Source organism: Phaeodactylum tricornutum, chromosome 30, assembly GCF_000150955.2.
Source record: "Phaeodactylum tricornutum CCAP 1055/1 chromosome 30, whole genome shotgun sequence".
NCBI classification, from domain to species: domain Eukaryota; phylum Bacillariophyta; class Bacillariophyceae; order Surirellales; family Neidiaceae; genus Phaeodactylum; species Phaeodactylum tricornutum.
In genome coordinates this window covers 281,790-307,100 of record NC_011698.1, presented here as the reverse complement: position 1 = coordinate 307,100, position 25,311 = coordinate 281,790, and the positions used below count along the sequence as shown (strand labels likewise).

The 25,311-nt window shown below is 51.1% G+C and overlaps 9 protein-coding genes across 9 annotated transcripts; 4 read left to right on the top strand and 5 right to left on the bottom strand.

Moving 5' to 3' along the window:
* Positions 1-1,756: 1,756 nt before the first annotated feature.
* PHATRDRAFT_50522 (predicted protein) lies at positions 1,757-3,541 on the top strand. The gene has a single exon (XM_002185430.1). The coding sequence runs from the start codon at positions 1,904-1,906 to the stop codon at positions 3,479-3,481; it is 1,578 nt and encodes a 525-aa protein (XP_002185466.1). The 5' UTR covers positions 1,757-1,903; the 3' UTR covers positions 3,482-3,541.
* Positions 3,542-4,003: 462 nt separating this feature from the next.
* On the bottom strand, positions 4,004-4,643 carry PHATRDRAFT_3686 (predicted protein; the record flags this gene model as incomplete). The annotated part of the gene is made up of 2 exons (XM_002185378.1): positions 4,004-4,195; positions 4,284-4,643. Coding segments are annotated over 2 exons (552 nt in total), but the record flags the coding sequence as incomplete, so codon positions are not given.
* A 1,801-nt stretch (positions 4,644-6,444) lies between these two features.
* On the bottom strand, positions 6,445-8,621 carry PHATRDRAFT_50520 (predicted protein). The gene is made up of 3 exons (XM_002185377.1): positions 8,558-8,621; positions 7,452-8,536; positions 6,445-7,357 (listed from the first exon to the last, which is right to left on the bottom strand). Exons 1-3 carry the CDS (start codon positions 8,568-8,570, stop codon positions 6,482-6,484), a joined length of 1,974 nt encoding a protein of 657 aa, XP_002185413.1. The 5' UTR covers positions 8,571-8,621; the 3' UTR covers positions 6,445-6,481.
* Positions 8,622-9,186: 565 nt separating this feature from the next.
* On the top strand, positions 9,187-9,648 carry PHATRDRAFT_41489 (predicted protein; the record flags this gene model as incomplete). The annotated part of the gene is made up of 1 exon (XM_002185429.1): positions 9,187-9,648. The coding sequence occupies one exon, from the start codon at positions 9,187-9,189 to the stop codon at positions 9,646-9,648; it is 462 nt and encodes a 153-aa protein (XP_002185465.1).
* Positions 9,649-9,954: 306 nt separating this feature from the next.
* Positions 9,955-12,903, bottom strand: PHATRDRAFT_50519 (predicted protein; the record flags this gene model as incomplete). Its single annotated transcript, XM_002185376.1, has 1 exon — positions 9,955-12,903. The coding sequence occupies one exon, from the start codon at positions 12,901-12,903 to the stop codon at positions 9,955-9,957; it is 2,949 nt and encodes a 982-aa protein (XP_002185412.1).
* A 1,211-nt stretch (positions 12,904-14,114) lies between these two features.
* PHATRDRAFT_16987 (predicted protein) lies at positions 14,115-15,428 on the top strand (the record flags this gene model as incomplete). Its single annotated transcript, XM_002185428.1, has 2 exons — positions 14,115-14,810; positions 14,913-15,428. Coding segments are annotated over 2 exons (1,212 nt in total), but the record flags the coding sequence as incomplete, so codon positions are not given.
* Positions 15,429-15,842: 414 nt separating this feature from the next.
* On the bottom strand, positions 15,843-18,242 carry PHATRDRAFT_50517 (predicted protein). Its single transcript, XM_002185375.1, has one exon. The coding sequence runs from the start codon at positions 18,084-18,086 to the stop codon at positions 15,900-15,902; it is 2,187 nt and encodes a 728-aa protein (XP_002185411.1). The 5' UTR covers positions 18,087-18,242; the 3' UTR covers positions 15,843-15,899.
* Positions 18,243-18,773: 531 nt separating this feature from the next.
* PHATRDRAFT_50516 (predicted protein) lies at positions 18,774-21,716 on the top strand. Its single transcript, XM_002185427.1, has 3 exons — positions 18,774-19,635; positions 19,707-20,653; positions 20,750-21,716. The coding sequence occupies exons 1-3, from the start codon at positions 19,072-19,074 to the stop codon at positions 21,657-21,659; spliced, it is 2,421 nt and encodes an 806-aa protein (XP_002185463.1). The 5' UTR covers positions 18,774-19,071; the 3' UTR covers positions 21,660-21,716.
* Positions 21,676-25,012, bottom strand: PHATRDRAFT_50515 (predicted protein; the record flags this gene model as incomplete). Its single annotated transcript, XM_002185374.1, has 1 exon — positions 21,676-25,012. One exon carries the CDS (start codon positions 25,010-25,012, stop codon positions 21,980-21,982), a length of 3,033 nt encoding a protein of 1,010 aa, XP_002185410.1. The 3' UTR covers positions 21,676-21,979.
* Positions 25,013-25,311: the final 299 nt, after the last annotated feature.

Sequence of the window (25,311 nt, the reverse complement as noted above, 5' to 3'; positions counted from 1 at the left end):
GTTTTGCAAATGATAGTCATTGTGACGCTATCCTCTACTCTGCAGCCTGACTTGCATTCCCACGTTGCGCACAATCTGTGCAGTTTACAGTCAGAACTGCGTGTTGGCCAATCTACCAATGGCAGTTTGCGCACAGAACTAAGCTCCCGTAGCCACAATGATGTTGTCACTTCTGTTCATTTTCTCTGCTTTGGTATGATTCTAGTCTAATGCTGTATTTCCTTATAAATATAGTCTGCTCTCACACGTATGATATGCTCCCTAGACCATCTCATTCTTGCACAATCCCAACCATTGGCTGTAAGTGATGTGGCCTTTGTCTAGCCCGGGTATGTTGCTGTGACTAAAGAATCCTTACCAAGCTAACAGTAAGAAAGACGTCAACACCACCAACAACAAAACGCGATGTCCCACTATTTCAGATGCTGAAGTCATTCGTGATGGTGTGTTGCTGGCTGGAGATGGCGTTGTTGCAGATCTACTATGGTCAATGTTTGTCTTCGGTCCAACCGGTTTTGCCACCGGCAAACATGCGGAAGACGGCATCGGCAATCTCCTCTGTCCTCTCTCTTGCACTGCGCAGCGGTCCAATTTTATTGACATTAGCAAGGCCGTCCAACATACATACCGTCCTCTCAAGGATTCCAATAAGGATATGATTCCATAAAACCGCCGCCAAGTTGCCATTTCCCAAGAGTTAGAAACTGTCCACCAATAGTGGGAGAGCATCCAGCTCAACCAGCATGTCTGTGATCGGAAAGCTCATCAGCACAATTTGGTTACTACTTTAGGGCTGGACAAGTTATGGTTCAAGTTCCATGCGCATCTGCTGAGAATAATTGTGGCGAATGCCCAAAGCCTCGGGCGGGAACAAAAAGTTGGTGGTCAGCTTGCTGGAATTAAATTACCAAAACTCCAGACATCGTGAGTGACCATCATCGCATGCGGCAACCATACAAGGCGAAAACGAGCTACTGGGCGAAGCAAAATTTCCTCGACAGTCGATGTATTATGACATTGACTTGACTTCAAATAGATAGCCAGTAGTCCCGAATCGACGTCGATGTCGACGTCGACGCGGGCTTTCAGAGTCACTACCAACAGTGAAATTAGAACGTAAATGGTAACGTCAAATCGATGTCATTTCGGTTGGTCCACTGCACGAAAAATGTCGTAACGGGGTTGCTTGTTCCCTCGGCTTGCTGTAAGAAAGCTGCTTGGATGGCACCCCTACGTTGTGATGAAAGCCGGTGCGATGTGTTGAATTTTGGGCTGGACAGCAGCCCTCATCGGCCGTGGCGTGATTCGCGCCGCCTGTAAGTTCCGAAACGGTCGAAATTCATGTTGTCGGTTCTGAGGTTGGTAGGAATGCTGCCGCCCCCCACTGTCTTGGAACTCCTGACGTTCGCCCTTCGAAGGAACAGGGGCGAAAACAGCCTTTTTTCGACACGAAACCAGCCGCCGGTCATTTGAATCTTTTGAGAACGGAAAGAAGGACGCAAACTTGAACTTCAACTGCTAATTAAGTGTTTGGTCTTTTGTCGTGCTTTTGCTTAGTAGGATTTGAGCGTTCCGTTTGTGAACCGACATTCCTCGTCTCCTAAGTGATTTTCACCCGGACTGCGGACATACGTTCCATCGATTCCTTCCAAACCGCATGAGTATGGTAGTTCAGCTTTTGGTCGGGTGTTTCCGTTCCGAATACGAGCGTGTTCCGGAGACGTCGAGAGAGCATCGACTATTACAAATGCAAAAGCTAGATAGTCTTTTCGGTGACGAAAGTGTGGAAGGGCCGGCCCCCTTCTCGACGCGATCATCCAACATCTTATTTCCTTCTTTTTATGTTTTCATCGCAGTGCAGCTTATCCTCGTCTGCCTTGTCGTACACACACACTGCAATTGAATGAAACCAGAAGCGAATGCCGCTCCGCGTTGGCGGAACGCTCCCGCGACAGACCATTCTTTTTTCAACAATCTTTCCCATCCGCCGTCCACTTCCTTGGATTCAAACAGCAATTGGACTCCCATGCACACCGCCGACTTTGTTCCAAATGCTTCGCTAGCGTCTACCGAAACTGCGAACCGATCGTTTGTCTCGACACCAACTCGACCGATTTCTCCGCGCAGCAGTAGGACGGTCGACCACGGCGACGGCACGGAACTACGGCCTGCAACAACAACAACAACTTCAACCCCACCCAATCAGCCACAAACACAAATGTACTTCCCTATGCTACCGCGTAACGTCGAAAGCTCCCAAATTGACCCCGCAAGGATTACACAGTACCCGTTAGGCCAAAAGCAGGTCTCCACCAAACAAAGAAATCATCAGCAACTGGAATCGGAACAGTTTGATTCCTTGCAAAACAAGTGGGCGGTGAAAGACGCAGCGAACGAGAAGAGCGGTATCTACGTCTCGGGCTCCGATACTTCCTTGTTGCATTCAAGCTTTCCGTCTCGCACCACAAATACTATTCGACCGTCTCCACTCGTCACCGAAATCATGAGGCTTCCAGCGAAGCGAAACTTTGATACGACAAAAGATCACAAGACGAACGCGCTGTCGAGAAAAATTGAATTTTCCGGAGCTCCGGTGGCTGTGACGACTAGTGGCTCTGCTGGGAATGCGCCTTTTGCGACAGGGCATTCGCCCATACTGCAACCCGGTGGGCTTCAATCCTTGCAGCCTCCACCTCGATTCCGATCCATATCGGATACTGTCGCAATAGGTTCAGGGGTTTCCCCATCAACAGGCAGTGGCTCTGCACAAGCCGATGCACAGCTGCGCATCTCTAATCCCTACGCTACGACAGAATTTGGATCTCGATCCAATTCGCCGCTAGCTACAGCGTCAGACACCATGGATTATAATTCCCTGCTTCACAATTCCTGCAAGCTGTACCCTACAACAATCACGATAGTGGAAAGCGCTTTGCGCTTCGATCCCGAAGGTATTCGCAGAAAGGTTTCGATTGTATGTGAGAGAAACATGGGTGGTCAAACGAGCAAACTGCAGGCGGTGGAGCGATACGTTTATCCGATAAACATTGCGCTCAGATTCAATGCCGCCTTGGACGTACTGCAACTACTTGCATCCAAGGGACCAGAAGTATTGATGGAATCAGATGGTTTGGATCATATGAGTTCGCTGGGTATCGCGCTAGCTCTTGGGCACCAAACGAAGGTTATCTACTTGTTACTCTCGACGAATCCCCGCAGTGCACGAACCAGAGATCGTTACTCCAATTTGCCCCTCCATGTTGCTGTGCGACAACCTAGCATTACTCTCGAGATTGTCGAAATGGTACACATGGCCTTTCCCGAAGCAATCAAAGCCCGCAACTTTCACGGCCAAACTCCGTTGGACGTAGCTGTCCGAACGGTAGCTTGCCCAGACGCCGTGCTAAATTATTTGCAAATATCTGCTTTCGGGCAGCTCGAAGCGGCTGCCGACCATTTTGACGACTCCGATTTCATCTAGCTAAAAAAGGACTTCAGAGAGCGAAAAGTTTCTTATGCTAGAACTTGAGTACGTTTTGCTTTCAGGCTTTTGAAGATACCACTCGCCATGTATTTTTTATCTTGTGGACTTTATCGTAAGCTACCTGTTAACGTTAGAAATGCGTATGCACATGAAACGTCAATTGTCGATCCATCAGGCAATACTGCTCTGTATCTACTCAAGATCATCCCCGTCGCCACTGTCATCCGCTGGATCTTCCACGTCCTTCAATAAATCGGTAATTGTGACAAAGGTGCTGTGATCGACTTCTAAAGTTCCAACATCGTAAAAGTTTCCCCATCCCGTTTGCCATTTTCCTTCGCCGGTAGCGGGGATATTAGAAGACGCGGATCGCGCAAAGTTTGTCATGGCGTATCGGTATTGCGGGCTCAAGGGTGTCGGAGATACGTATCGAAATGCGGCCAAAACATCGGTCGCACTTAGCGGTCGAGTAGCTGAGTCATTCAATAGAGCGGTTGCCTCCTGCATCGGTCCAGATATCGCCGCTGTTTGCAGTAATTGCCGTAAGTCGCTCGGACTATATCCTTCGCTACGACACGCAATTTCATTAAAATCAAAATCGTTGGTGATCGGGACGGATCGTAGCGCATGTTTGAGATATACGGAGCGAGCCGTGAGGTCCGGCAACCCGACAAAGTGCGACTGTGACATTCTCCGTAAAACCGCTGAATCCTTCTCCCATAAAAAAGTAGGCGCAAATGGTCAGTCTATACAATAGTATGAGTAAGCAGGCAAATAATAACACGACTATTGCACTCACACAATCAAAGGGGCGGTTTGTGGCACCGACAAGTAGAATCTGTCGGTCCTCATCATCCTTGCTCATCATTCCGTCCACCCACTGCAAAAACTCAGTTTTTAAGTCCCGGCTAACTTCGTGTTCTTGCTCACTGCGTTCGCGAAAGAGACCGTCAAGTTCATCGATGCAAAGGATACAGGGCGACAGCTTGGCCGCGAGAGAGAACAAACTGCGGACCTGTGCATTTGTTTCGCCATAATATTTGCGTAGCAAAACACTTGGTGTGACGACGAGACAAGGAATTCGTGCGGTCGATGCCAACGCTTTGACGAGAAGAGTCTTGCCGCATCCGGGAGGGCCGTAAAGCAGGACTCCGGATGACGAGCCCCCGCCGTCGAACAAGGCCGAAAATGACTTTGAGTTTTCACCCTTTATTGTTTTGAGGGCCGATAGGAGGCGTTCTTTGACGTCATCCAGTCCAATGATGTTCTTCCAGAGGGACAAGTTAGATTCTGTATTGCTTTTGGAAAGTGGCGGGGTCCAGAGGCACTGATGAAGGAGGGAAACTTCGGCTTTCGAAAGCTGAGGCAAAATGGATTCGACGGATGCCTCAGATTGCCGTGATCGGAGCGGTAGCCCCGAAGCAACTAACTTTTGCGCAATTTGCAGCGTAGGTATAGAGATTGCTATTTTCGAGGATGATTTTCCCTTTTGAACCTCGGCCAGTGCTTTTTGTGCAATGGTCGGGTCCATTTCAAAAAATGCCACAGTTCTGGCTGCTTCGTCACGCTTGACGAACGCTGGTTCGTTTCCCGCTATCTCCTGCGAATATTCTTCAACTACTTCTGATATTGCCTGCCATAGCGCGTGTCCCAAAAAGAATACGAGTCCGATCTGTACTCCCGACACCGTCCAGCGCCCCAGTCGTCGCGGATCTTGCAACAAGGACGAGACAAATCCGGCGACTGCAGTTATAGGAGACACAGCTGTCGCCTCGCAATAATCCTCTTCGGAAGCTTCGTGTTCTTCCCTTTGATTTCTACGCAGCGCTTGGGGATTCTGAGGATCCATGCCTGGCAAGTCCGAGTGAGCGGGAGGCGGGATGACAGGCTGCTGATTTGTTGTACGGATACGTTCGCTCTCTTTTGCGAGGGTAGTTCGAGTTCGACCAAGTGGCCAAACGCGATGCAACCAAGTTTCTCTCGCTTTCGATGATGCCTGAACGTTTTCTAGAAGGCGCCGATTCGAAGGAGCAGCCGACGCCAACGACGATTGAGAACAGACACATGCTACGGCAAGGAGCCCTAGTTTCCACGTATGCCTTTTGCTTTTTGTTTCGTTGCGGCTGGCCCCTGTCAAACTCGCAGAGTTTGTACATCGCTTCATTTTCCTACAAAGAATTTTCAGTCTATTGGAATCGCGAGAGATGTCTGCTTGTTGAATCCTTGCGGATATAATGAAAGTATTATAAGTGGTCGTCTCCATTGCCGACCGACATGGTGCAGAAGGGAATCCCAAAGAAAATTACGACGCATGATTTTACCTAACAGTAACGTAATTCCGGAAGTGCTTGTACCAAACCGTCACACAAAAGTGGAAGAATCTGTCTAACTGTAAGTGTGAGGCAGCCTCAGCTGGACATAACAAATATCGTACGACAGTCATATACGACTAGGATGAAGCTAGGTAGAGGTTTCTCACTCGCTAGGTTTACGCAGCATTTTCATTTGGAGATTCTTACGCATCGTTTGCTCAGACTCGTGCTTCGGAATAGGTACGACAATATATTTATTCCATACTATCCCTCTAGCAATGGTTACGAATTAAGTATTCCTTGTATGGCTGTCAGCAGTCGGCATTCATCGCCGCACAATTCTGTGGATCAGGGCTATTTGACAGTCTCAGATTCTATTAAGTCCATTTAGAATAGCATTGCTAGTCTAGTGCCAGTTTTGTGCGCTACTCGCGTCCAGCGTTACTAGCCTCAATTCTTTTTTTTGGATACACACAACTGAAGTTGTTGTTAGACGAAACATTGAATAAATACTTGGAGGCCTGGACTGTCCTTCATTGTGAAAGCACCTCACGGAACAAAACCGTGATCCTTCAGAAAGCAAACCGTTTTCTCTCATGTTGTCAGCAGCTCACGTAAAACTCTCACGGAATTGTAAATCTGTACTCTCTTACAAAAACGATTCGTCTTTGATTATTGTTTATACCTACTTGACTCCCACCGCGCCGGCAATCAAGTCTTGCACGGAATCCAGATCGAGTTCCGCGAGACCCGCAATAATTTTGGTGTCTTCCGGTGTTTCTCCCCGCACCAAATACAACGTGTGCCCGTAGCCGCAGACCACATCCATTACTTGAGCGCCGTCCAACGCGGAGACAAAGCTCGGTTTGGCACTGGATTTCGGCGTCCCCAGACCTAATTCACCGTGTGGTCCTTGTCCCCAAGCAACAGTTTGTCCTAAACTGGTGCTGCACACTACCGTTTGCGCTCCGGCGGCAAAGTGCCTGACATCGTGCTGGTTGTTGGCTAGAACATCCACGAGTTGCGGTCTCATAACGGCTTCGCCCACGGGCCGGTGTTTGCCCCAGTAGTACACGTGTCCGTTGGATGTGCGAATTAGGCTGCAGTGCGCACCAGCAGTAACGACAACATCCTTATTGTTTCCGAGCGGAGTGTTAATGAATCCACCAATCATACGGGGAAAGTACTCGTCGGCTTGTACACCGTGTCCGAGACAGCCGTAGTCGCCGGAACCCCAAGAGAATACTCGAGGCTTTTGGTCCGACGGTGCTTCGACGGCAACCACGTGGTGTTTTCCGCAGGCAATCGATTGAATACGAACATCCTCTGCGAGAGGGACGACCTTATCTTTCGCATTGCTGGAATGCGCGTTTTCACCAGGAGTGTGACAAAACACGGATCTTTTCGTAAAGACGTTGCAATTGGCAAAGCCGAGCTTGTTGGCGGCGATGAAGTATTCCCCCGTCTCGCCGTTACCGAGTTGTCCGTATTCCGAAGAGCCGGTCGAATAGAGGTAGCCCTCGGAGTCGAGAGCGACCGAAAAATCTTCGCCACAGGAAATCTGTGATAAAGAGTAGAATCCAACGGAAAAAGCGTGAGTCACCTTTGTGCGCCATACGGTTGTACCAAAGAAGCAAACAAGAAAGAAAACGTACCTGTACAATTGTTACAGATTCTGGAACGACGCATTTACGAAAGTTGGGAATGACTTCCGTCCCCACGCGGACGCCACACTGGCCGGCCTTGTTGGCCCCGACAGCCCATAGGGACTGGTCGGCGAGTTGCAGAATCGTGTGCGACTTGCCGAGGGCGGCGCCCACGACCTTGTCGGGCAGTTCGAGTTCGGTAGGGAGGACGACCACATTGGGTAAGCTTGCTCCGAGTTGGGAACTCTCGTTCCGGCCCCAACCGTAGGCAACGCCCGCTTCGTCAATCGCAATGGAATGAACGGCATTGCAGGACGTGAAGATTTTGGTGAACTTGCGATCCATAGCGATACGAGTGGGAACCATCAGATGGTAGGGCTCTGGTGTTTTAATCTTGACGCGTCCGACAATGGTACTATCGAGGGTTCCGGCTTGCAACAAGGTGTACCCCGGTTGCTGGGTATTCTGTTTGGGAGTCTTGGCTTTTTTCTTGGCGGGTTCCGTAGCGTTTCCATGCGTGCCGGCGGTACCATGAAAAGTATAAGCACTGAGAATGGGCAACTCGTAGTCACGTTGAGTTCCGGGCGACTTGGTCACGTTCTGGGTCTTGTTGGCGTTGGCACCGGAAGCCCGCGTGGAGGACTGCGGGCGCGGACCTTTTCCGGTACCGTTGTTGCTCGTGTTGTTGTTGTTGTTACTGCTGACGCCTTCGTCCGCCATGAAATCCGCCCACGCCGACGAAGCCGGCGGTGCATTGCTGGGAGCGTCTTGGTCGGTATGCGGAGTGTTACTATTCCCCCGCAATCCGCGTCCGCGAGCCTTCATAATGGCTTCGACCGCGGCGACCGTTACGACGCCCGCTCTGGAGGAGAGATCGGCCGCCAAGCGGTGCAAGTCTTTGCGCGTGCCGTACCCGGGAGCAACAACGGGATCGTGCTCCACCACCCGTGCGGAACGACGTCCACGAGACAATGTCGTGGTGTGGGGAGGCGCTTTGCGGGGCGTCGAGACTGGATTGGTACTGCCGGCAGCGGACTCGTTGTTACTGATGCTGATGGTACTATTGTTGTTGTTGTTGTTGTTGTTGTTGTTGTTGTTGTTGTTGTTGTTGTTACTGTAATCCGGCATGTACTCGCAAGGAAGGACGTACACTACGATACGATACCAACAAAGACTCGGTATTTGGAATGGACGACCGTCAGAGAGTTGCCGTAAAAGTGCCTCGAGCAGCTCTGGCCAATACACACACAATACACAGTCACGCTATCCGTCCGTCATTGCCGCCGCCGGCCATCGTCAGCGACGCGTCGGATATTTTCTTTCGGTACTCCATACGCGCGGGTCTAGCGGCGTTTCGGTCTAGGTTTTCGGAACAGGGACAGACGACGACGGACACGACACCAATCCCCCAAATGGTGTCGTGTGAGTGAAATGTCCGCACGGTACCGACCGCAGAGGTTCCGGGATGGGTGGTGCACGGGTCCGATAGTCCGTGTCTCACGCAGCGACCGTGCCGCCAGACCCTAACCCCTACTTACTAATAACCCTGACCCAACCCAAAATGATCGAACGCCGTTGCGATTGTTTCGGTCGACTTCCATCCCGACGTGTTGCACTACATTACATCCTTGGCTCATCTCCATTGACCCACACACATGCTCGTAACGGTAATACACGGGGGGCAGTCCAGGCCTTGAAAGAACACCTAAAGGACGAGCAACACGTCAACAAACTTACCGAACAGATGCCGGAACCCAAGCAGATTACGCGTACCGCACTGCAACCGTTGCTCGCTGACACGCCCGTCACGAACGCTGCTTTGGACGCCTTGCTGGCCCTTCACGAAGACTGGGTCCGTTGCGTCGCTTCCGAAATCGTACTAGCGGGAAACGACAACGATGGACAGCGCCACGGGGATTCACCCCGCACTCGTCCGTACGATTCCAACGGGGACGATACGGAACCTTCCCGCCGTCGCGCGATTGTTCCGCCCCACCAAGTCCAGCAGGCGCTCACGGAACTTGGGTTGTCCGCATTGGCGACCGAAGCCATGGCCAGCGTTCCCCAAGCCAAAAAGCGTACCGTCATTGCGCAGCGTAAGAAAATGCGCAAGGCACCGCTGTCGATCGACTTGGCGGTGGAACAGGAACGTCTCCTGGACGAAGCACGGAAACGAGCCTTGCGACACGGACCAGGACCGATCTAACAGTAACAGCAAACGGAATCATTCCTTTCGTCCTCTTAACGCCAAGTGACTCGGGCTGGTGCGAAAGAGTGCATCGTTGCTGATTTGCGCGTTTGTCCCGCACGGTCGTGTGTGGCGACACAAGTCCCGGACTACAGAAGGTTTGTCTTATCACGCAACTTTTTCTAATTTCAAAGGTACACTTCGGCAGTCCGACCTCGGGACTATTTCGCCCTTTTTTTTATTATGCAACCGAAATGGGCCCGGTATAATTGGCAAATTCCTTGCTTTCAAGCTCCTTTCTGCGCACTAGGCTGTCCTTGTTCCTTACATTGGAACGCAAGCATGGCACATGGGTCCGTCCGGGAGTACGGTGGCTGCAAGGTCTGAACAGGACGAGGCGAACGAGAACATTCGATCCACGTTGCAACTCGGTGGAATCTGTGTGAGCCACGAGCAGAGGTTGCCGGTGAATGCGGTCGCACCCTCGAGCATTGACGACAAATCCGTCACCTGGCTAACATCCCACGACGTGAGGTCGCTATTAAAGTCAAACGCGTGGTAGAACATCAAACGCATGTTTGTGACCTTTCCCACATTCCACTTGGAAAGGTCACTGGTAAAGGCGGCTGCTCCTTTGAACGCGGCAAACCAATCCGTTACCTGTGCAACATTCCACGACGAAAGATCGCTTGTAAAGCTAGACGCAAGGAAGAATATTGAACTCATGTTCGTTACCTGCCCCACGTTCCACGAAGCGAGGTCGCCATTGAAGGCACTCGCCTCAAAAAACATGGAAGACATGTTCGTTACCTGCCCAACATTCCATAGCGAGACGTTACCGTCGAACGAGGTTGCTCCCTCAAACATGGATGACGTATCCCTTACCTGGCTTACGTTCCACAACGAAAGATCGCCGCTAAAAGTAGACGCACCCTTGAACATGCCAGACATGGTCGTTGCGGCAGAGACATCCCAGCCGCTCACATCTTCGTCGAAAATCCCAACCGCGCTGTTTCGATTCAAGCTATCGAAGACTTGCGAAAAATCGGTGATTTGGGACACATCCCATGATCCGATGGGATAGCCGTACGTCACTGCCGCCGTAGAATTTGTGGAGTCCGTCGCGGCAGTGTAAATATCAACAGCATCGTAAAGCTCTTGTGTTGTTTGAAAGGACAGACGTGGTTGCGTGCTTGTTGTTGGAGATTGGGCCGTGAGAGGTGAAATAGTGGGCGGGGTCGTGGAAACCGGACCTGCTCTCGGCGGCATGGATGTTGATGATGGCTGGGTTGTTAGAGATTGGGATGACAGCGGCGGACCTGTAGGTGGGGACAAAGAGACCGGAGCCTCTGTTTGCGGTATCAGAGATGCCCTTGGTAATTGGGTGGGCGGGAGAGTGGAGATTGAAATACCAGACGGCGCTTCCGATTCAGGGAATGTCGTAGATTTACCTGAAGATGCCCTGGACCTCTGTAAGCGAAGAACTATGATCACTATCAACCCGATAAGGATTGCGATAACTGACAGTACAGTGTAGCGACGTTTCCTCAGACCTCCTGCCTTGGATTCTTCTTCGAAATCTGGCGCATCCAACGCGTGGCCTCGAATTGTTGATTTCTGAGATGCCGAGTGAGCCGGTAGTGGAGGATCGGAAACACACCTGGTACTGGCATAACACAAGCTCTCCGGAGGGAATGAAGGAGTGTCGACGTGGTGCCAAAGCTCAACAACTCCAGAAGCAGTGGGTCTCATCGAGCGGTCGCGGGAGAGGCACAATGCGGCGACTTTTCTCAGCGCTTCCCAGGAACCGATTTCTGTTGTTGGAAGATCCTTTGAGGGGTGCAAGGGCATCGCAAGCATAGGCAAGTGTTTCTTGTTTGCAGCCAAAAGAGCTATAGACCCTTCTTTTTTACCCATATGTGGTATCTCTCTTGTCACGCACTCCCAAACTGTGACCCCGAAAGAATAGACTTCGCAAACGCGTGATATGTCATTGACATCTTCCGAGAGAATCTCTGGTGCCTGGTAGGCTGCTGTCCCTGCAATTATGTTGCCCTGATGACAAGACGTTGTCATTATTCTCTCAAGCCGTGGTTTTGTTGTGTTAAGACCTTTCACTTTCGATTCTCCAAAGTCGGCCAATTTGGCTACGGTGAGGTCTTCGCTCAGCAAAATGTTGAGAGATTTGATGTCATGGTGGACAATTCCTTGAAGATGGAGAAACTCCAAGGCTCCAGCAATACCTTTTAACAGAAAGAGGCAGTGGGAAAATGTCAGTTTATCTTTTACACGGTGGTCATGCAGCGCATCAAATAGCGTAATGTGCATCAGTTCCATTACGAGCAAGGGTCTCGTGGTTTTATTCAGTGCGGTGATGCAGCCAAGTACCTGGATGATGTTGGAATGTGCACCGCATTTGTGGGTTAGGATAGCTTCGGCAGCAAGTTGTTCCACATCGCTAGTAATCTGCTTAGTCGATAGTGACATCACATCTCGAATGGATACATTGAGGCGCTTGATGGCGACTGGTCGTCCGTCATAGGTTCCGTGAAAGACTTCTGCGAATCCTCCACCTCCGAGAAGGTTGTTGCGATCGTCGCAAAAGACTAACAAGGAAGGTCTGAGCGTAATTGCGAGCACGTCTTCTTCGGATGGACGAAACATTGACTTTTTCCGCTGCTGTAGCTTGCCACCCGTTTGACCAGCAGGGTCATATTTTATTGTTGCGTTGTATCTACCATCCTCGGGAGTGGAAATGCCGATTTCGGGAGCTTGATCTTGAGTCTCCGCCAAGACCTGATCAAATTGCTGTTTGATTGTAACGGAGCCCGATTGGTTCATAACACACGAACCAAACCGATCAAGCATTTCTTTGACCCCTTCTTTGAAGTCAAGAAAGTCTGAAAAGATTGTGTTGGACTGCATCACTTGAAAGTCAGCGATGGCGGTGTTCAACTGGCTCTCCGCTTGGACGAGATTCTCGAGCAGCATTTGAGATTGTAACGTCACCTTTAACTTTCTGTTCCATGCAACACTCTTGCTCTCAGACAAAAAGGCAGCTTTCATGCATTCGTGTACATTGACCACGACTCTGTGAAAGCATTCGAGTTGTTCGTTGCTACAACCACCTCTCCATTGACGCGCTAGAGCCACTATCATCGTTAGCCGTTCGCCGATGCGGACTGCTTCAGCCTTGTAGACTTGGGCGTTTTGACAGCATTCAATGCCCGCCTTGGCGAGAGCTACGAGGGAATAGAACACAACGTCGGCCATACTGGAACAGGTGGAGGCTTCAAAGTGGCGATACGAAGGATGTTTACTCTACCAAACTCAAGGTAGAGCGAATGACACTATCTTGTTGACAGACTGTGCGTTTTGAGGATCATCAGTTCTGAAGTCGTTCCAGGCATACTTGCTTATGCACATGAAAGAATGAGACTGAATCCTGCTTTGATAGTGAATCCGGGCGTAATTTTGAGGTGATTTGGATATCTAAGAAGATTACCTCTAAACGTTCTCACGAAAGAAATTCGAGGGGGCGATATCCGACACAACCAATATTGCTACGTGAGCAATATACATACATACCTGATAAGCCCCTCGTGATCCACAAAAACTATCTATAAGTCTATTAGCTAGGGCAGTACTATATCATGTCAGATGTCGGATGGTTCTACTAGAGAAGGGAGCTGCTGCAAATAAAAAGATCATTTCAAAAATTTTAATGACTGAAAATTTACATATCATTACACCCTGATTTTAAAACCGCCAAGCGTTCTTGAGTCGCATCACAGTGAATTTGATGTGGTATCTCCTTTCCGTGAATGAAGAAGAGTCCAACAATAATGGTAGAGAGCCATACGTCACTTCTTGAACTTGTATGCGGCCTCCTGCGATTGGAGAAAGAGCTTTGTCCAGCCGGTAAAGTCCATTAGCAATTGGCTCACATAGTCAGGAGTGCCAGATCTCTAAGGTTGCCAGCCGCTTCTTTGTGGGACATTTCAGATAGGCTCAATTTGAACAATATTACATATCCTTCTATGCGTATATAGGTGGAGAAAGTTCCGGTGGTGTTGTCCTACGCGAAAGTGACAGAGACAAAAAAATGAAGGTTCTTCTTAACGGCAACTAGTACAAATACTACGCAGCCAGCTGGCAGGCTACCTACCCTGCCTATCATGTCCCGGGGCTGCACCTCGGTATGGACGGACCTCGCAGTCAACCCGGAAAGTGATCGTGTTCGTCCGAACAATTTGACTGTGATCTCACTGTCACTGTCAGTCAGTGACAATCCCAATACCGAGAGGAATATACTCTCCGGAATTGTCATGGCGGCTTTCCTACGGGGATGGAAGACCTCGCTATATGTCTTATTAGTGACGTCCATTACAGCCGGACTGGCCGAGGGCTTTTTGTATTCGCTGGTAGAGTCGAGGAATATTGTCGGTTGCGTACGAACATCGCCTGTGGAGAGCGACGCATCGATGGCCGACTCTCTGACGTTTCGAGACTTGGGTCTGAGTACCGCCGCCTTGCGAGCGGTCAAGTCGCATCCTGATTGGACTGCTCCGACGCTAGTGCAACAACTGGTCATTCCAAAGCTCCTGGAGGACATCGGTTCCCCACGGAAGCGTTCCATCTGGTGCGAAGCTCCGACGGGTTCTGGCAAAACGGCAGCGTACGGACTGCCACTCTTGCAAAATACACAAACAGCGTGCTTTCGGGAACCAAACGCACTGATCCAAGGTGGGATTTCCTCCATAATTATCCTTCCGACTCGAGAGTTGGCAGTGCAAGTGGGCGTGGTCTTGTCGGAGCTTGCTCAGAATATGTCTCGGGGGGGATTCAATATTATGGTTTTGTACGGAGGAACTCCATTGCAATCGCAAGTTGATCGAATGGATGAGTACGCTCGTAGTGGAGAGACCATTCATGCAGTGGTGGCTACACCTGGCAGGTTTCTAGACGTGATGGCCCGTGTCGAACACCCCACTTTACTGGACAACCTACGCTACCTTGTTTTGGACGAAGCCGACAAGCTAATGGGTAACGGGTTCGCAAAGGAGCTGGACGGTGTCTTGAATCTGCTACCCCGCAAAGTCCCGACGTGGCTGTTTTCGGCGACCTTTTCCAAGAGTATGGTTCCTCAGGTGGCAGATGTAATGAAGCGGCTCGAAATTGTGGAACCGCCCCTGCGGATCACCTGTGCCAACTCGGATCGCCGGGCACCAGATGAAACAGCCAGCTTACAGAAGCGTTTGAAGCGTTTCGCTCAAGGTGAGGAAATGGAATTGGTTGGACCCGCTTCAACTATTGATCTCCGGACGATTCGTTTGCACCAGCGAGACCGCACGCAAGTTTTGCGGAGCCTGTTGGAAGCGAATAAGGAATGGGACCGAGTCTTGGTCTTTGTCGCTACGCGATACGCGTGCGAGCATGTTTCTCGAAAGCTGCGCCGTCTCGGTATTCCGAGTAGCGATTTGCACGGTAAGCAGGATCAAGACATTCGTTCGCAACAGCTTGAAAGTTTCCGCAGGGGCCATACACGAGTTCTCCTGGCAACCGACTTGGCCTCCCGCGGCTTGGATGTGACTGCTTTGTCAGCGGTCGTTAACTACGATCTCCCCAGATCCTCTGCAGATTTTATACATCGGGTGGGACGAACCGGGCGAGCAGGGTGTAAAGGAGTAGCAGTGACCTTTCTTACAGCCGATTCGGAGGCGCATTTGAACTTGATTGAAAGTCGTCATCTGGCGGAGCCCGTTGCACGAGAAATCTACCCGGGTTTTGAGGTTGACGAGAAACAATGGCGGAACGAATCGATTGTATCCCAGACGACGGCTCCAGGCTCAAATTCATCCAGCAAAGGCCTAGCGCACGACCGTATGTTTGGGGGTGTAAAAGGAAGGCGAAAGAGCAAGAAAGACAAGTTACGCGAAAAGGCTGTACAGGAAGAGAGTTTAAGGCATAAGCCGCAATGACGATTGGATTTCAAGCCTTGGCCGGTCGGAGGTCGATGCATGAGGTTGGATATTTCGGTTCCGTTGTTGATGCAGCAAGCGGCAACGTGTACGCATAGACGGCATCGTCTTGGTCGGCCCAGTCTGTGCCTTGGTACCGGACCAGACCAATTAAGCCGCGGTGCTCTAAACGAGTGGAGAAACTTCCATCTCTGACCGCTGCGTTTTCTTCTCGACAAACAAAGCCCAAGCGGTAATTAACATGTTGGCAGTAATAGTATTAAGTGTTACTGTTTGCTAGTAGCTGTATCAAACTGGAAGCAACTCAACGTCTTTCAACGCGAAACCAAACTGTTGGTTGGCTCGGGCAAAGGAAAGTGTAGTGTTCCCTTTCAGCGCAATCTCCACTTCGACATGTTCCGTGGCCTCCCATATGCCCATGGTGTAGGGAATCGGGATCTCGTGCAGTGTCGAGGAGTTGCCAGCAGCAGTGCTCTCTGCGCTGACTGTTAACTGGAGTGGTTGTTCGAATCGGTGGACCGTACAAATTCTGCACGAGAGCCGGTAGCGCTCCGCCAATGGAGAGATGAGGTCGGTATTCAACACATACGCAACGACCGCGTCCTCCTTGAGGAAGACCTGACGACCGCCCAGGAACGATTTCATGACATCCGCCTTTCGGGAAGAACTGCCAAAGGCCACGGCAGGAACCGTGATTCGACCCGTAGTGAGATCTCTGTGGATGGTCTCCAAAGAGTCGGGCTGAGCTTGGACGGTCTCAATGTGAGTCTGCACAATCTTAAAGTTGTCCGACTGCCTCGCTGGTTTGCTTTGGGGGATTCGAGCGACCGTCTTTCGTTGCATCATCGAAAGCGCCCACCACGGACTATCCGAACTTGGCATGCATTTGTCCACAATAGTCTTGTTGCTTTCTTTGTAGAAGATAGCCAACCACTCGAGACGGAGAACCCTTTGTAGATACATTCGATCCGTACCGAAGGCGGCACGCGCTTGAGTCTCCAACAGGAAATCCAGTCCGCCTCGATTTTCCCAGTAGCTGTACGGAAAGCCGGCACCAAGGCAGGTCATCCAGCCCTTGGTGGTCCACCGGGTCATGGCGGCGTGTCCGGGTTGTTTGCATCCCCACGTGGGAATACCAAAGCTTTTGCAGGCGAAACGTCCGTACCAAGCCCGCGGTCCGCACTTTCCGCCGCCCGATAGAATTTGGTCCATGGACCGTGGCTCTTTGTACCAGTCTGGGACCTTGTAGGCCACGTCCGTTTTGACGATACGACAATAACGCCACTGCGGATCGTCGGTCAAGACCAAATCGGGTCGGTAATTCTTCAGGCACTGTCTTCCCCAGCCTAGCTGTTCGTCGGGAACGTCGCTGTTGACAACGTTGCGCAGTTCCCATACCGTAAACGTGGGAAAGGCAGGATCAAGCTCTCCCAACAAGTACGCTTGCTCGTAGTGTACGTAGCGTTGCACCGGATCAATGTGGTGTTTGGTACCAAAGGACGTTAGATCGATGCACAGCTCCAAGGCCACGGCGAGGGCCAATCGTTCGAGTACGGGATCGATGCGGTGCGCGTCGGGATCGATAGTCGCTGTGTGTTGATGAGCGGACAACTGTTCATGCAATTCCATGGCTCGTCCGTAGGCCCCGTTTTTGGGCCCACCGTGCTGTAGGAAGACACGCATCAAATCAGCGCTCCGTAACAATCGAAAGAGTTGTTGGGTGGGTGCATCTCCGCGATCACACCAAGCTGCCAATCCTTTCGGAGTGGCGGATTGGAGTACGGCCAACGTCATGAGATTGCTATCGTCGTAATCAGAGGAGACAAAGTGCGCCAAGACGCTATCCGTGTGGAGAAGAACCCGTGCCGCTTCTTCTCCGGTGAGTAGGAGATCGTTGACCATCTGTGTGGCATCCTGCAAGGCCTTTTGGGCTCGTGCCAATTCTTCCGGTGATGTGGGTGGCTGTTTGGCCTTGCCGAGTTGATCCACCAGAGTCTGGGCCGCCTTTTGTCCGTTCCAAGCCGCGTCAATCGTCGTTAACGTGAGCAGGAACTTCTGTACGTTTGGGTCTGGGTGTGTCTGTTGGTCCGACTCGAACGTGGGTAGAACATTCGTGGCGGACAATGTGGCGTGGAGAGAATCGTACCAAGCTTGGAAAAAGGAGAAATCGTACCGCCCGTCGTCGGGAGACGGCGGCACCACACCGGAAGGAAGCTTTGTTGTGGTGGTTGGTGGTGCTGTTGTTGGTGTTGGTGCTGTCAAGGTGTCCGTAGCCGCTGCCGTGGTGGGCATTTCCGGATCTTCCACAACGGCAGAGGATCGGGTGGGATTGACTTCCGGGGGATTGACGTGTGGGACTCCCTTTTGTGCCAATTGGACGCCCTGTCGAATGCCCTTGTGTACGACACGCAACCCCTGGCGCACGTTGGATCCAGCCGCCTTTTCGAATTGTTGAATACGATCTTTCAGCTTCATGTTGCGTGCCTACCGTGTCTTTCACTGGAAACGTACTTGTGTGAGTGTGTTGTTTTTCAGGGGAAGATGCCAAAGTCCACGACACAGTCAGTGTAACCACAATGGCAGCGACGCACAACTCGGACTGTGTAACCTATTGAGGAGTAGGACTCACAGTGACCGTAAGTTGTGCGAGGGTCAAGGATGCCTTTTTTGATTCGCAAAAATGTCCATGTCTCGTGAGGAACGGTTTTTGGTTCCGTGACTATTTACAGTCATGGTATTATTGCGAGTTTCCGATCCTTGAAAGTCCGCGACGTGCGTTGTACGACTGATTGCGAGTCGCGTCGCTTCGCGGCACCCAACCCTCTCGAGGGGAGGGTCATTCCCCCCTACCACCCTACGTGTCTACGAGACCTGCCTGACGTGGCACTTCCCATCCCAACCACGGAAGGGACACATCACACCGTCAATTGGTTCGGGGACAGTCTTCCATTCTGTGTATGCTACATAGGTATGTCTAACAAAGACAACCCGGAACTCCTCGCACGACGCTGTCGGGACAGGCAGGATCCGGACCATAAGTATTCCCGTGCACCAGTAGGAAGTCAAATGCGAAGGCGATGCCAAATCCCGCTATCGTGCCGTGCCGTCCCGTAGTACATTCCTACCTACCTACCAACCGGCTTCCAGAGCTTCTTCCAGAGGCGTATTCGTTGGTTCGTTTCCTATAGTGCCATTCTAGTCGAGTGTGTGCTCACCTCTTCACCGAGAGTACACATAGTACCAACAATAACAACAACCGTCGCAAAAGTACACACCACCTCCACCAGAAACGTAGTGTCCATCACGGCACCAAGTAGTTCATAGTTGGTGTATCGATACGTAGACGTTGCTGATAGCCATCTCTATCGTTGCAACCACTCGTCCATAGAGGGGAGGGAACCGAACAATTCTTTACAATACCCCGTGCTTACTCAGCAATAGTAACAACAGCAACAACAAGATGTCCACGTCTCGTCTCCCCGCCGCGGTGACGAGCTTTGCCTACCGTTGGCTCGCCGAAACGGAGGCCGACGGGGAAGTCCATTCCGAATTCGGAGTCCACATTGCCTACGAAGATTTGTACGACTTTGTCGTCTTTCTCACCTGCATTTACCTCGCGGGACACATCGCCACTTACTGTAAAATGCCAGGCTTAGTGGGAGAAATCATTGTCGGGATCGTCCTCGGACCGCCGTTGGCGGATTTCGTTCCCAATCCGGAAGCCTGGGTATTGCTCGGTGAGGTCGGACTCGTCATTCTCGTACTCGAAGCGGGTATTGATATCGACGTATCCACACTCAAACTGATTGGAACCCGCGGATTTCTCATTGCCTTTGTCGGATCGGTGCTACCGATTGGTATCGGAATTCTACTCGCCATTCTCGTCAACGGAACCGACGATATCAAGGCAGCCATTGCGGCGGGGGCCACCTTTGGACCCACCAGCTTGGGCATTGCCCTCAATATTCTACGTTCCGGGGGCATTCTCAATACACCCGTCGGACAACTCATCATCTCCGCCGCGGTACGTACCAACCGACCGACCAGCCATTCGTGTCCGCATTCCGTTGGACTCACCTTGCGGGTTCTTTCTAGGTGATTGACGACATGATTGCCCTCATCGTCCTTTCCCAACTGGAATCCTTGGCCGGAACCATTGACGCCGCAGGTATTCTCATTCCCATTGTCTCGGCCGTGCTCTTTCTGGTCGTTGGTGGTTACCTGGCCCTCTTTGTGGCACCCCCCTTCCTCAACCAATACGTGCTCAAGCATTTTGAACAGGAATCGCACGGAAAAATTGAAATGGCCGTCATGTTTGGCATCCTACTCGCCTTGATGCCCGCGACCTTTTACGCCAAGGCATCGTACTTGATGGGCGCCTTCGTGGCCGGATTGGCCTTTTGTACCTCGCACGATCTCCACGAAACCTTTGTACGACAATTTAAACGACTCTTGCAGTGGCTCATGCGCATTTTCTTTGCCGCCAGTATCGGATTTCAGGTACCTATCAAGGACCTCTTCCAACACCACGTCCTCTGGAAGGGACTCGTCTTTACTCTGGCGTTGACGGGCAAATTGGCCGTCGGATTTATGGTACCGAACTTTACTCAATCCAAATCCTTCACCGGCATTCATCTGCGCGACTGTCTAATTACGGGATTTAGCATGGCGGCGGAAGGGGAATTCGCCTTTGTCATTGCCGTCTTTGCCGTGGACAAAGGACTGATCGACAAGGATTTGTACGCTTCGGTGGTCCTCGCCGTCCTCATCTCGACCATCATTCCACCGTTTCTTCTGCGCTTTACCATTTCCCACTACAATAAAAAGGCGGAAGAAGCCATCAAGGCCCTGGCCAATGCCGAAATGGAACGTCAGCACAATTTGGAACACGAACTCGAACATGTCGTCATGGGCGACGATCACCTCGCGAGGCTGGAGGACGAAATTAAATCCCATCGAGCCGTGTTTCTGTGCATCCAAACACAGTCCGAGGCACGATGGGGACTCATGCACAACATGATGAAGGCGATTGCGAAACTCGGGTACGGAACGCATGTGTTGGTGGTGTTTGCAAAATGTGAAAGCTAATTGACTCACACTGTCATTTTGGTTATTGTTGATTCTGTATCCAATTCCAGACTGGACATTATCGATCATCGTTCTTGGCATCCACGTGGCATTCACTCAACCTTGGTCAACGAAGTGTACGTCAAGGACCAGTTCGAGAAGACTGCCAAAGGGCAGGCTCAGCAAGCCTTGAATACTCGCATCCAAGAAATCCACGATGCGTTGGAAGACACAATTGATCAAAAAGAAACGGCCCGCGTCAAGGTGCAGCGCTGGTACCCAGGTGTGGTCGAGGAGATTGTCGAAAGCGTTCACGAAAGAAAGCGTCACGGAAGAACCAAGATCAATTTAGAAGAGCGCCTCTTGTCGGAAGCTTCCAAAGCATTGGATCGTCGTCAGTCAGCACAAGTATTGGCGACGAAAGAAAAGACGGTGGAAGAAATCCTGGCGGGGATGCAAAAGGATACGGAAGGCATGCCGGTCATTGAAGAACATAAGGCTGGTCCAATTCCACAAGAGCATAAAAAGCAACAAAGTCGGCGCCGTCGACAAAAGATGCGAAGTACGCCGGTCGTGGGTGGTGGCTTGTTCGACAAGCGCGAAGTACAGGAAGAAAAGGAAGAGGCTCCGCCTTCCAAATCAGGTTCGGGGCAATGGACGCCCACTTTCGACTTTAAGGTTCCCGGTCACAAGGCCGAAATTATTGTCAAAGGTGAATCCTATGACATTCGGATCAACGACGCCACGTTGAAGAAACTGCGGTCCGGGTTCAGCGGGGATATGCTCGACCATCGTGGTCTTTCGGCTAGCGAAGGAGTTTCGATCCAGCCCGATCGCTCAAACGTTGTCAACAATTTGCATGGATACGTGCGTAATCCACAGTTGGGCAAAATTGTCGAAGAGACGATTGTCGATTCTGAATCAGAAACGTCAAGCGTAAGCCATCAAAATGTCACAAATCCGCATGATCCCCCTGTATAAGCTGAGAATTATGTTTGTCGTTTCGACAGTATTTATAATCAACAAGTTTACTTTTACACTAGTAAGACAATCAAAAAATCTACGCCGTCGATATAATTGAAAAAGATGTATTGGAAGGGTGCGCTGTTTTGGTGAGATTACTCATCAGTCAAGGCATCAAAGATGTGAGTAGGATGCGATTCTTTTTGATTCCGAAAGTTTAGTAGCCACCCGACAGTTGGCCGACGCAACACCGAGCAAAATTTGTGCGGGAGAGGAAGAAACTCCCTATACGTTCTCAGTGAAGAATTGAATTTCAATTTCAGAAAGACATTGTCTTTCTACGAAGGATTGCCGGTGTGCTTACGGCGTAGTGATACGAACATCGACAGTGCTTCCAAGCCCAGTTCGTTGGATCTCACGGCTCTAGCGGAGGAATCCAAGTCGACCACTGCGGAAGCCTTGTTGACAGCTTGTGATCTCCTTCGCCAACCGTCTCCTTGCTGTGCCAGTAGTAGTTTGTCGATCCTATTGAGCTCCCTTTGTTTGTCTTCACTATCTTGACTGTTGCTCCATGCATTTCTCAGAGAAGTAAGGGTAATGGTATTCGGTTTCAACGACGTGTCTCCGTCTTCATATCTACTCTTTATACGATCAAACAACGCAGTAGCTCTTTTCACATCACCTTGTCGGGCAAACGCATCGATGCAAGAGTTGAAACTGTACAAGTCCGCTTTAAACGTTTCATCGCCGCCCTCGTACAAACTCTCCATAAATCCTAAATATTCTTCCGCCTGTTTTGCCGCTCCTTCTTGTCTGCTTTTGGCCCATACACCAATAATCGAATTTAATGTGATACGATCCGGCCGACAGCGTTCATCGCCAGCTTCATATCTCTTATTCATGCGTTTGAGTAAAGCTTCGGCACGCTGCGGTGCTTCAGCGGCACTGCTCTTTTTCCAAGCGAAAATAGCAGCATTGAAACTTCGCGTAGTTGGCCGGAGCGACAAGTCTCCTGCTCGGGACCGCGTTTCCATTTCGTCAAGCAAAAGTTCGGCGCGTTCTGCTGCAGCACTCCCACCATTGGATCGTGCATGCGCATCAATCACTGCATTGTAGAACAACACGTTGGGCTTCGCGTACAATGTTCCCTGCCGGTACAGTTCTCGAGTTCGGTGCAACAACGCCTCGGCTAGCTCGGCACCCTCCTTCGAAGCGCTCTTCGCGTACGCCTGCAATACTGCCGAATAAAGTAGACTCGTTGGTTTCAAATGGCCCATCCCTGCCGCGTAACCATCTTCAACTTCATTGAGCACTACGGTTGCCAATTCGACGACATTGTCTACGCCCGCCTTAGTTAATGTGTTCAAAAAATACGCCATTGTAGAAGCATCTGGTTGTACGTCCTGATGGTTACCGGATTTTTGCAATTCACTCATGCGCTGCAACAGGTCCCGTGCCTGTCTGGCTGCAGTTTGGGAGTCTCGACTTCGCGACAAGATCTGAAATAACTGAGCGAAAACAATCGAGCTAGGTTTCAGCTCGTCTGAATTGGTAGCTGCATACAAGTGATCCATCCGATCCAATAAGGATTTCGCTCTAGTCCACGAGTCTGGTGCGTTGCTGGTTGCCCATGCGCGCAATACGCTTGCAAAAGTCTTGGCGGTTGGCAAGTACGCCTTATCGAAATGCGCCTCCTCCCATAAGCCTTGTAATTCATCCAGCAATTCGGACGCACGTTGGGCCGCCGGAATCGTCCCTGTTTGTGCCAATACGGCGATGACCGCCGTGTACGTGATCTTACAAGGTTGGACGAGATCATTCCCGTTTCGATAGGCTCGTTTCATATATGCTAAAATGTCTTCGGCGGCCTGTAGGGATTCGACGCCGGTGTTTGTTTTGGCCAACAAGTGAATCCAAGTGTTTAAAAAGGCCGCGTTGGGCCTCTCGCGAGCGCAGCGCTCCATGCGTGAGAGTAATTCCAGTGCCATGTGGCTTGGCATCCCGTTGCGTGCGGCCGCCGCTAGGACGGAAGTGTAGGACACGATGTCGGGACGGATCGACGTATCGCCAGTGCGTTGGTAGCATTCTTCCATATCGGAGAGCAACGCTTCAGCACTAGCTGCCGCGGTAGCGCTGGGTGGAGCTTTAGCCCAGGCATCAATGCAGGTTGTCAAGGAAACCTTGTCGGGTGCCAAATGAGTATAGCGGTTCGGTGGATCTCGAAGCGCCGATAGGGTCCGCATCCGTTCCAGTAATGCTTGTGCCTGTGGTGCTTGACCGCTCTTGGCGTAGGCTTTAATACAGGCATTGTAGGATATGCGAGTGGGTTGGATCACGGGATGCTGTTCGAGTTGCTGTAGCAGACGAACGGCCTTTTCGCCGGCTTGGGGATGTCCGGAGACTGCCCACGCGTCCATCACGGCGTTGTGACAAATGTCCGTGGTCAAAGTGACCGCACCGGCAGTGCTCTGGGTCAACAGTTGGGAAAGTAAGGCCTGAGCCCGTTGGGCGGCAGGAACTTGACCACCGGACTTGGCGTAGGCGTGTAGCACGGCGGCGTACGAATAAGAATCCGCCTGGAGCGTAGAATGGCAAAGTAGCCTGGACAAGAGATTTTCGGCGTTTTGCGCGGCCGTCCAGGAGTGCTGTCGGGCCCAGGCTTGCATAACAATATTAAAACTAACCACATCGTAGTGAAGGCCTGCATTCATTTGTTCCTCCAACAGTTGTTGCGCATGTACAGCGACCTTAATCCGACTGGCGGGAGCTTCCTTCTTCTTACGACATATATCGAGCAGCTGTTGATTGAAAATGACCGTCGCCTGGTTGTTGTACCGATGATGCGACTTGATGTTTTGCCTCCGTTTGGGGCGGTGTTGAGCGTTGGAGTATTGAGGACGCGGTCTTCTCGAATTGTCGGGGTTTGCCGACGAGTCCGTATCTGTAAAGGGACGGTTGTTACTTTTAGCATCGCGTCTCGTCGTCTCTGAACGTGAGCAAAGATACTGGATTTGCTGAAAATACGGATGCGGATGTAAACGCTGATGTGGATGAGGATGATTTGCTCCTGGTGGACCAGCAACAAACGCACGACAGTCGGCAGAGAGCCAGAGACAATACACCAACAACAGTGTCCTCCGTATTTGTCGTTGTTTTCCGGCGATTACTCTTGGCGAGCGCACGTTACGTCGGACGGATCTCACGTTAGCGCGGAAAAGGCAGTCGCAGTCGCTGTTGTAGAGATCGCGGCAGCTCCTCTCGGAGCGTACGCGATCCGGGAAAGCCTGTCTCCGATTGGAACGGAGACTCTTTGACGAAGCCCTTTTCCTGCGTCTCTCGGAGCTCGTCGGTACCCGAGACTGTTCCTCCATGATGTTGCGCTGTAATTCGCACTTTGTCCTTCTCCCCGGGCTACTGCTACTCAATGAATGGCACTATGGTTCTTGACTCGGGAACAGACCCAGATTGCGTTTGTATTGTTCGAATTGACGGTGTGTCGTCGATGGGCGTGAGAGACGGACACTGGGATGCGTCACAGAATGTCGTAGTACCTGTCTATTGGGTTTTTTGTGATCTCACAGTCACTAACTGTAAAAACGAACGTTTGCTCCATAGCCTCGACAAGTAGACGCCAAACTTAAAAAAGCCCTACTGGTGTAGTTTGCGCCGG

Bases quoted from the DNA above. Each gene is read 5' to 3' on its own strand.
- PHATRDRAFT_50522 (XM_002185430.1), top strand. From the start codon at position 1,904: ATGAAACCAGAAGCGAATGCCGCTCCGCGTTGGCGGAACGCTCCCGCG.
- PHATRDRAFT_50520 (XM_002185377.1), bottom strand. The intron at 7,358-7,451 runs GTACGTTTTCTT...TCTTTATCACAG, and splicing joins AATCTGTAACAATTGTACAG to ATTTCCTGTGGCGAAGATTT.
- PHATRDRAFT_50517 (XM_002185375.1), bottom strand. From the start codon at position 18,086: ATGAAGCTGAAAGATCGTATTCAACAATTCGAAAAGGCGGCTGGATCC.
- PHATRDRAFT_50516 (XM_002185427.1), top strand. From the start codon at position 19,072: ATGTCCACGTCTCGTCTCCCCGCCGCGGTGACGAGCTTTGCCTACCGT. The intron at 19,636-19,706 runs GTACGTACCAAC...GGTTCTTTCTAG, and splicing joins AACTCATCATCTCCGCCGCG to GTGATTGACGACATGATTGC. The intron at 20,654-20,749 runs GTACGGAACGCA...ATCCAATTCCAG, and splicing joins AAGGCGATTGCGAAACTCGG to ACTGGACATTATCGATCATC.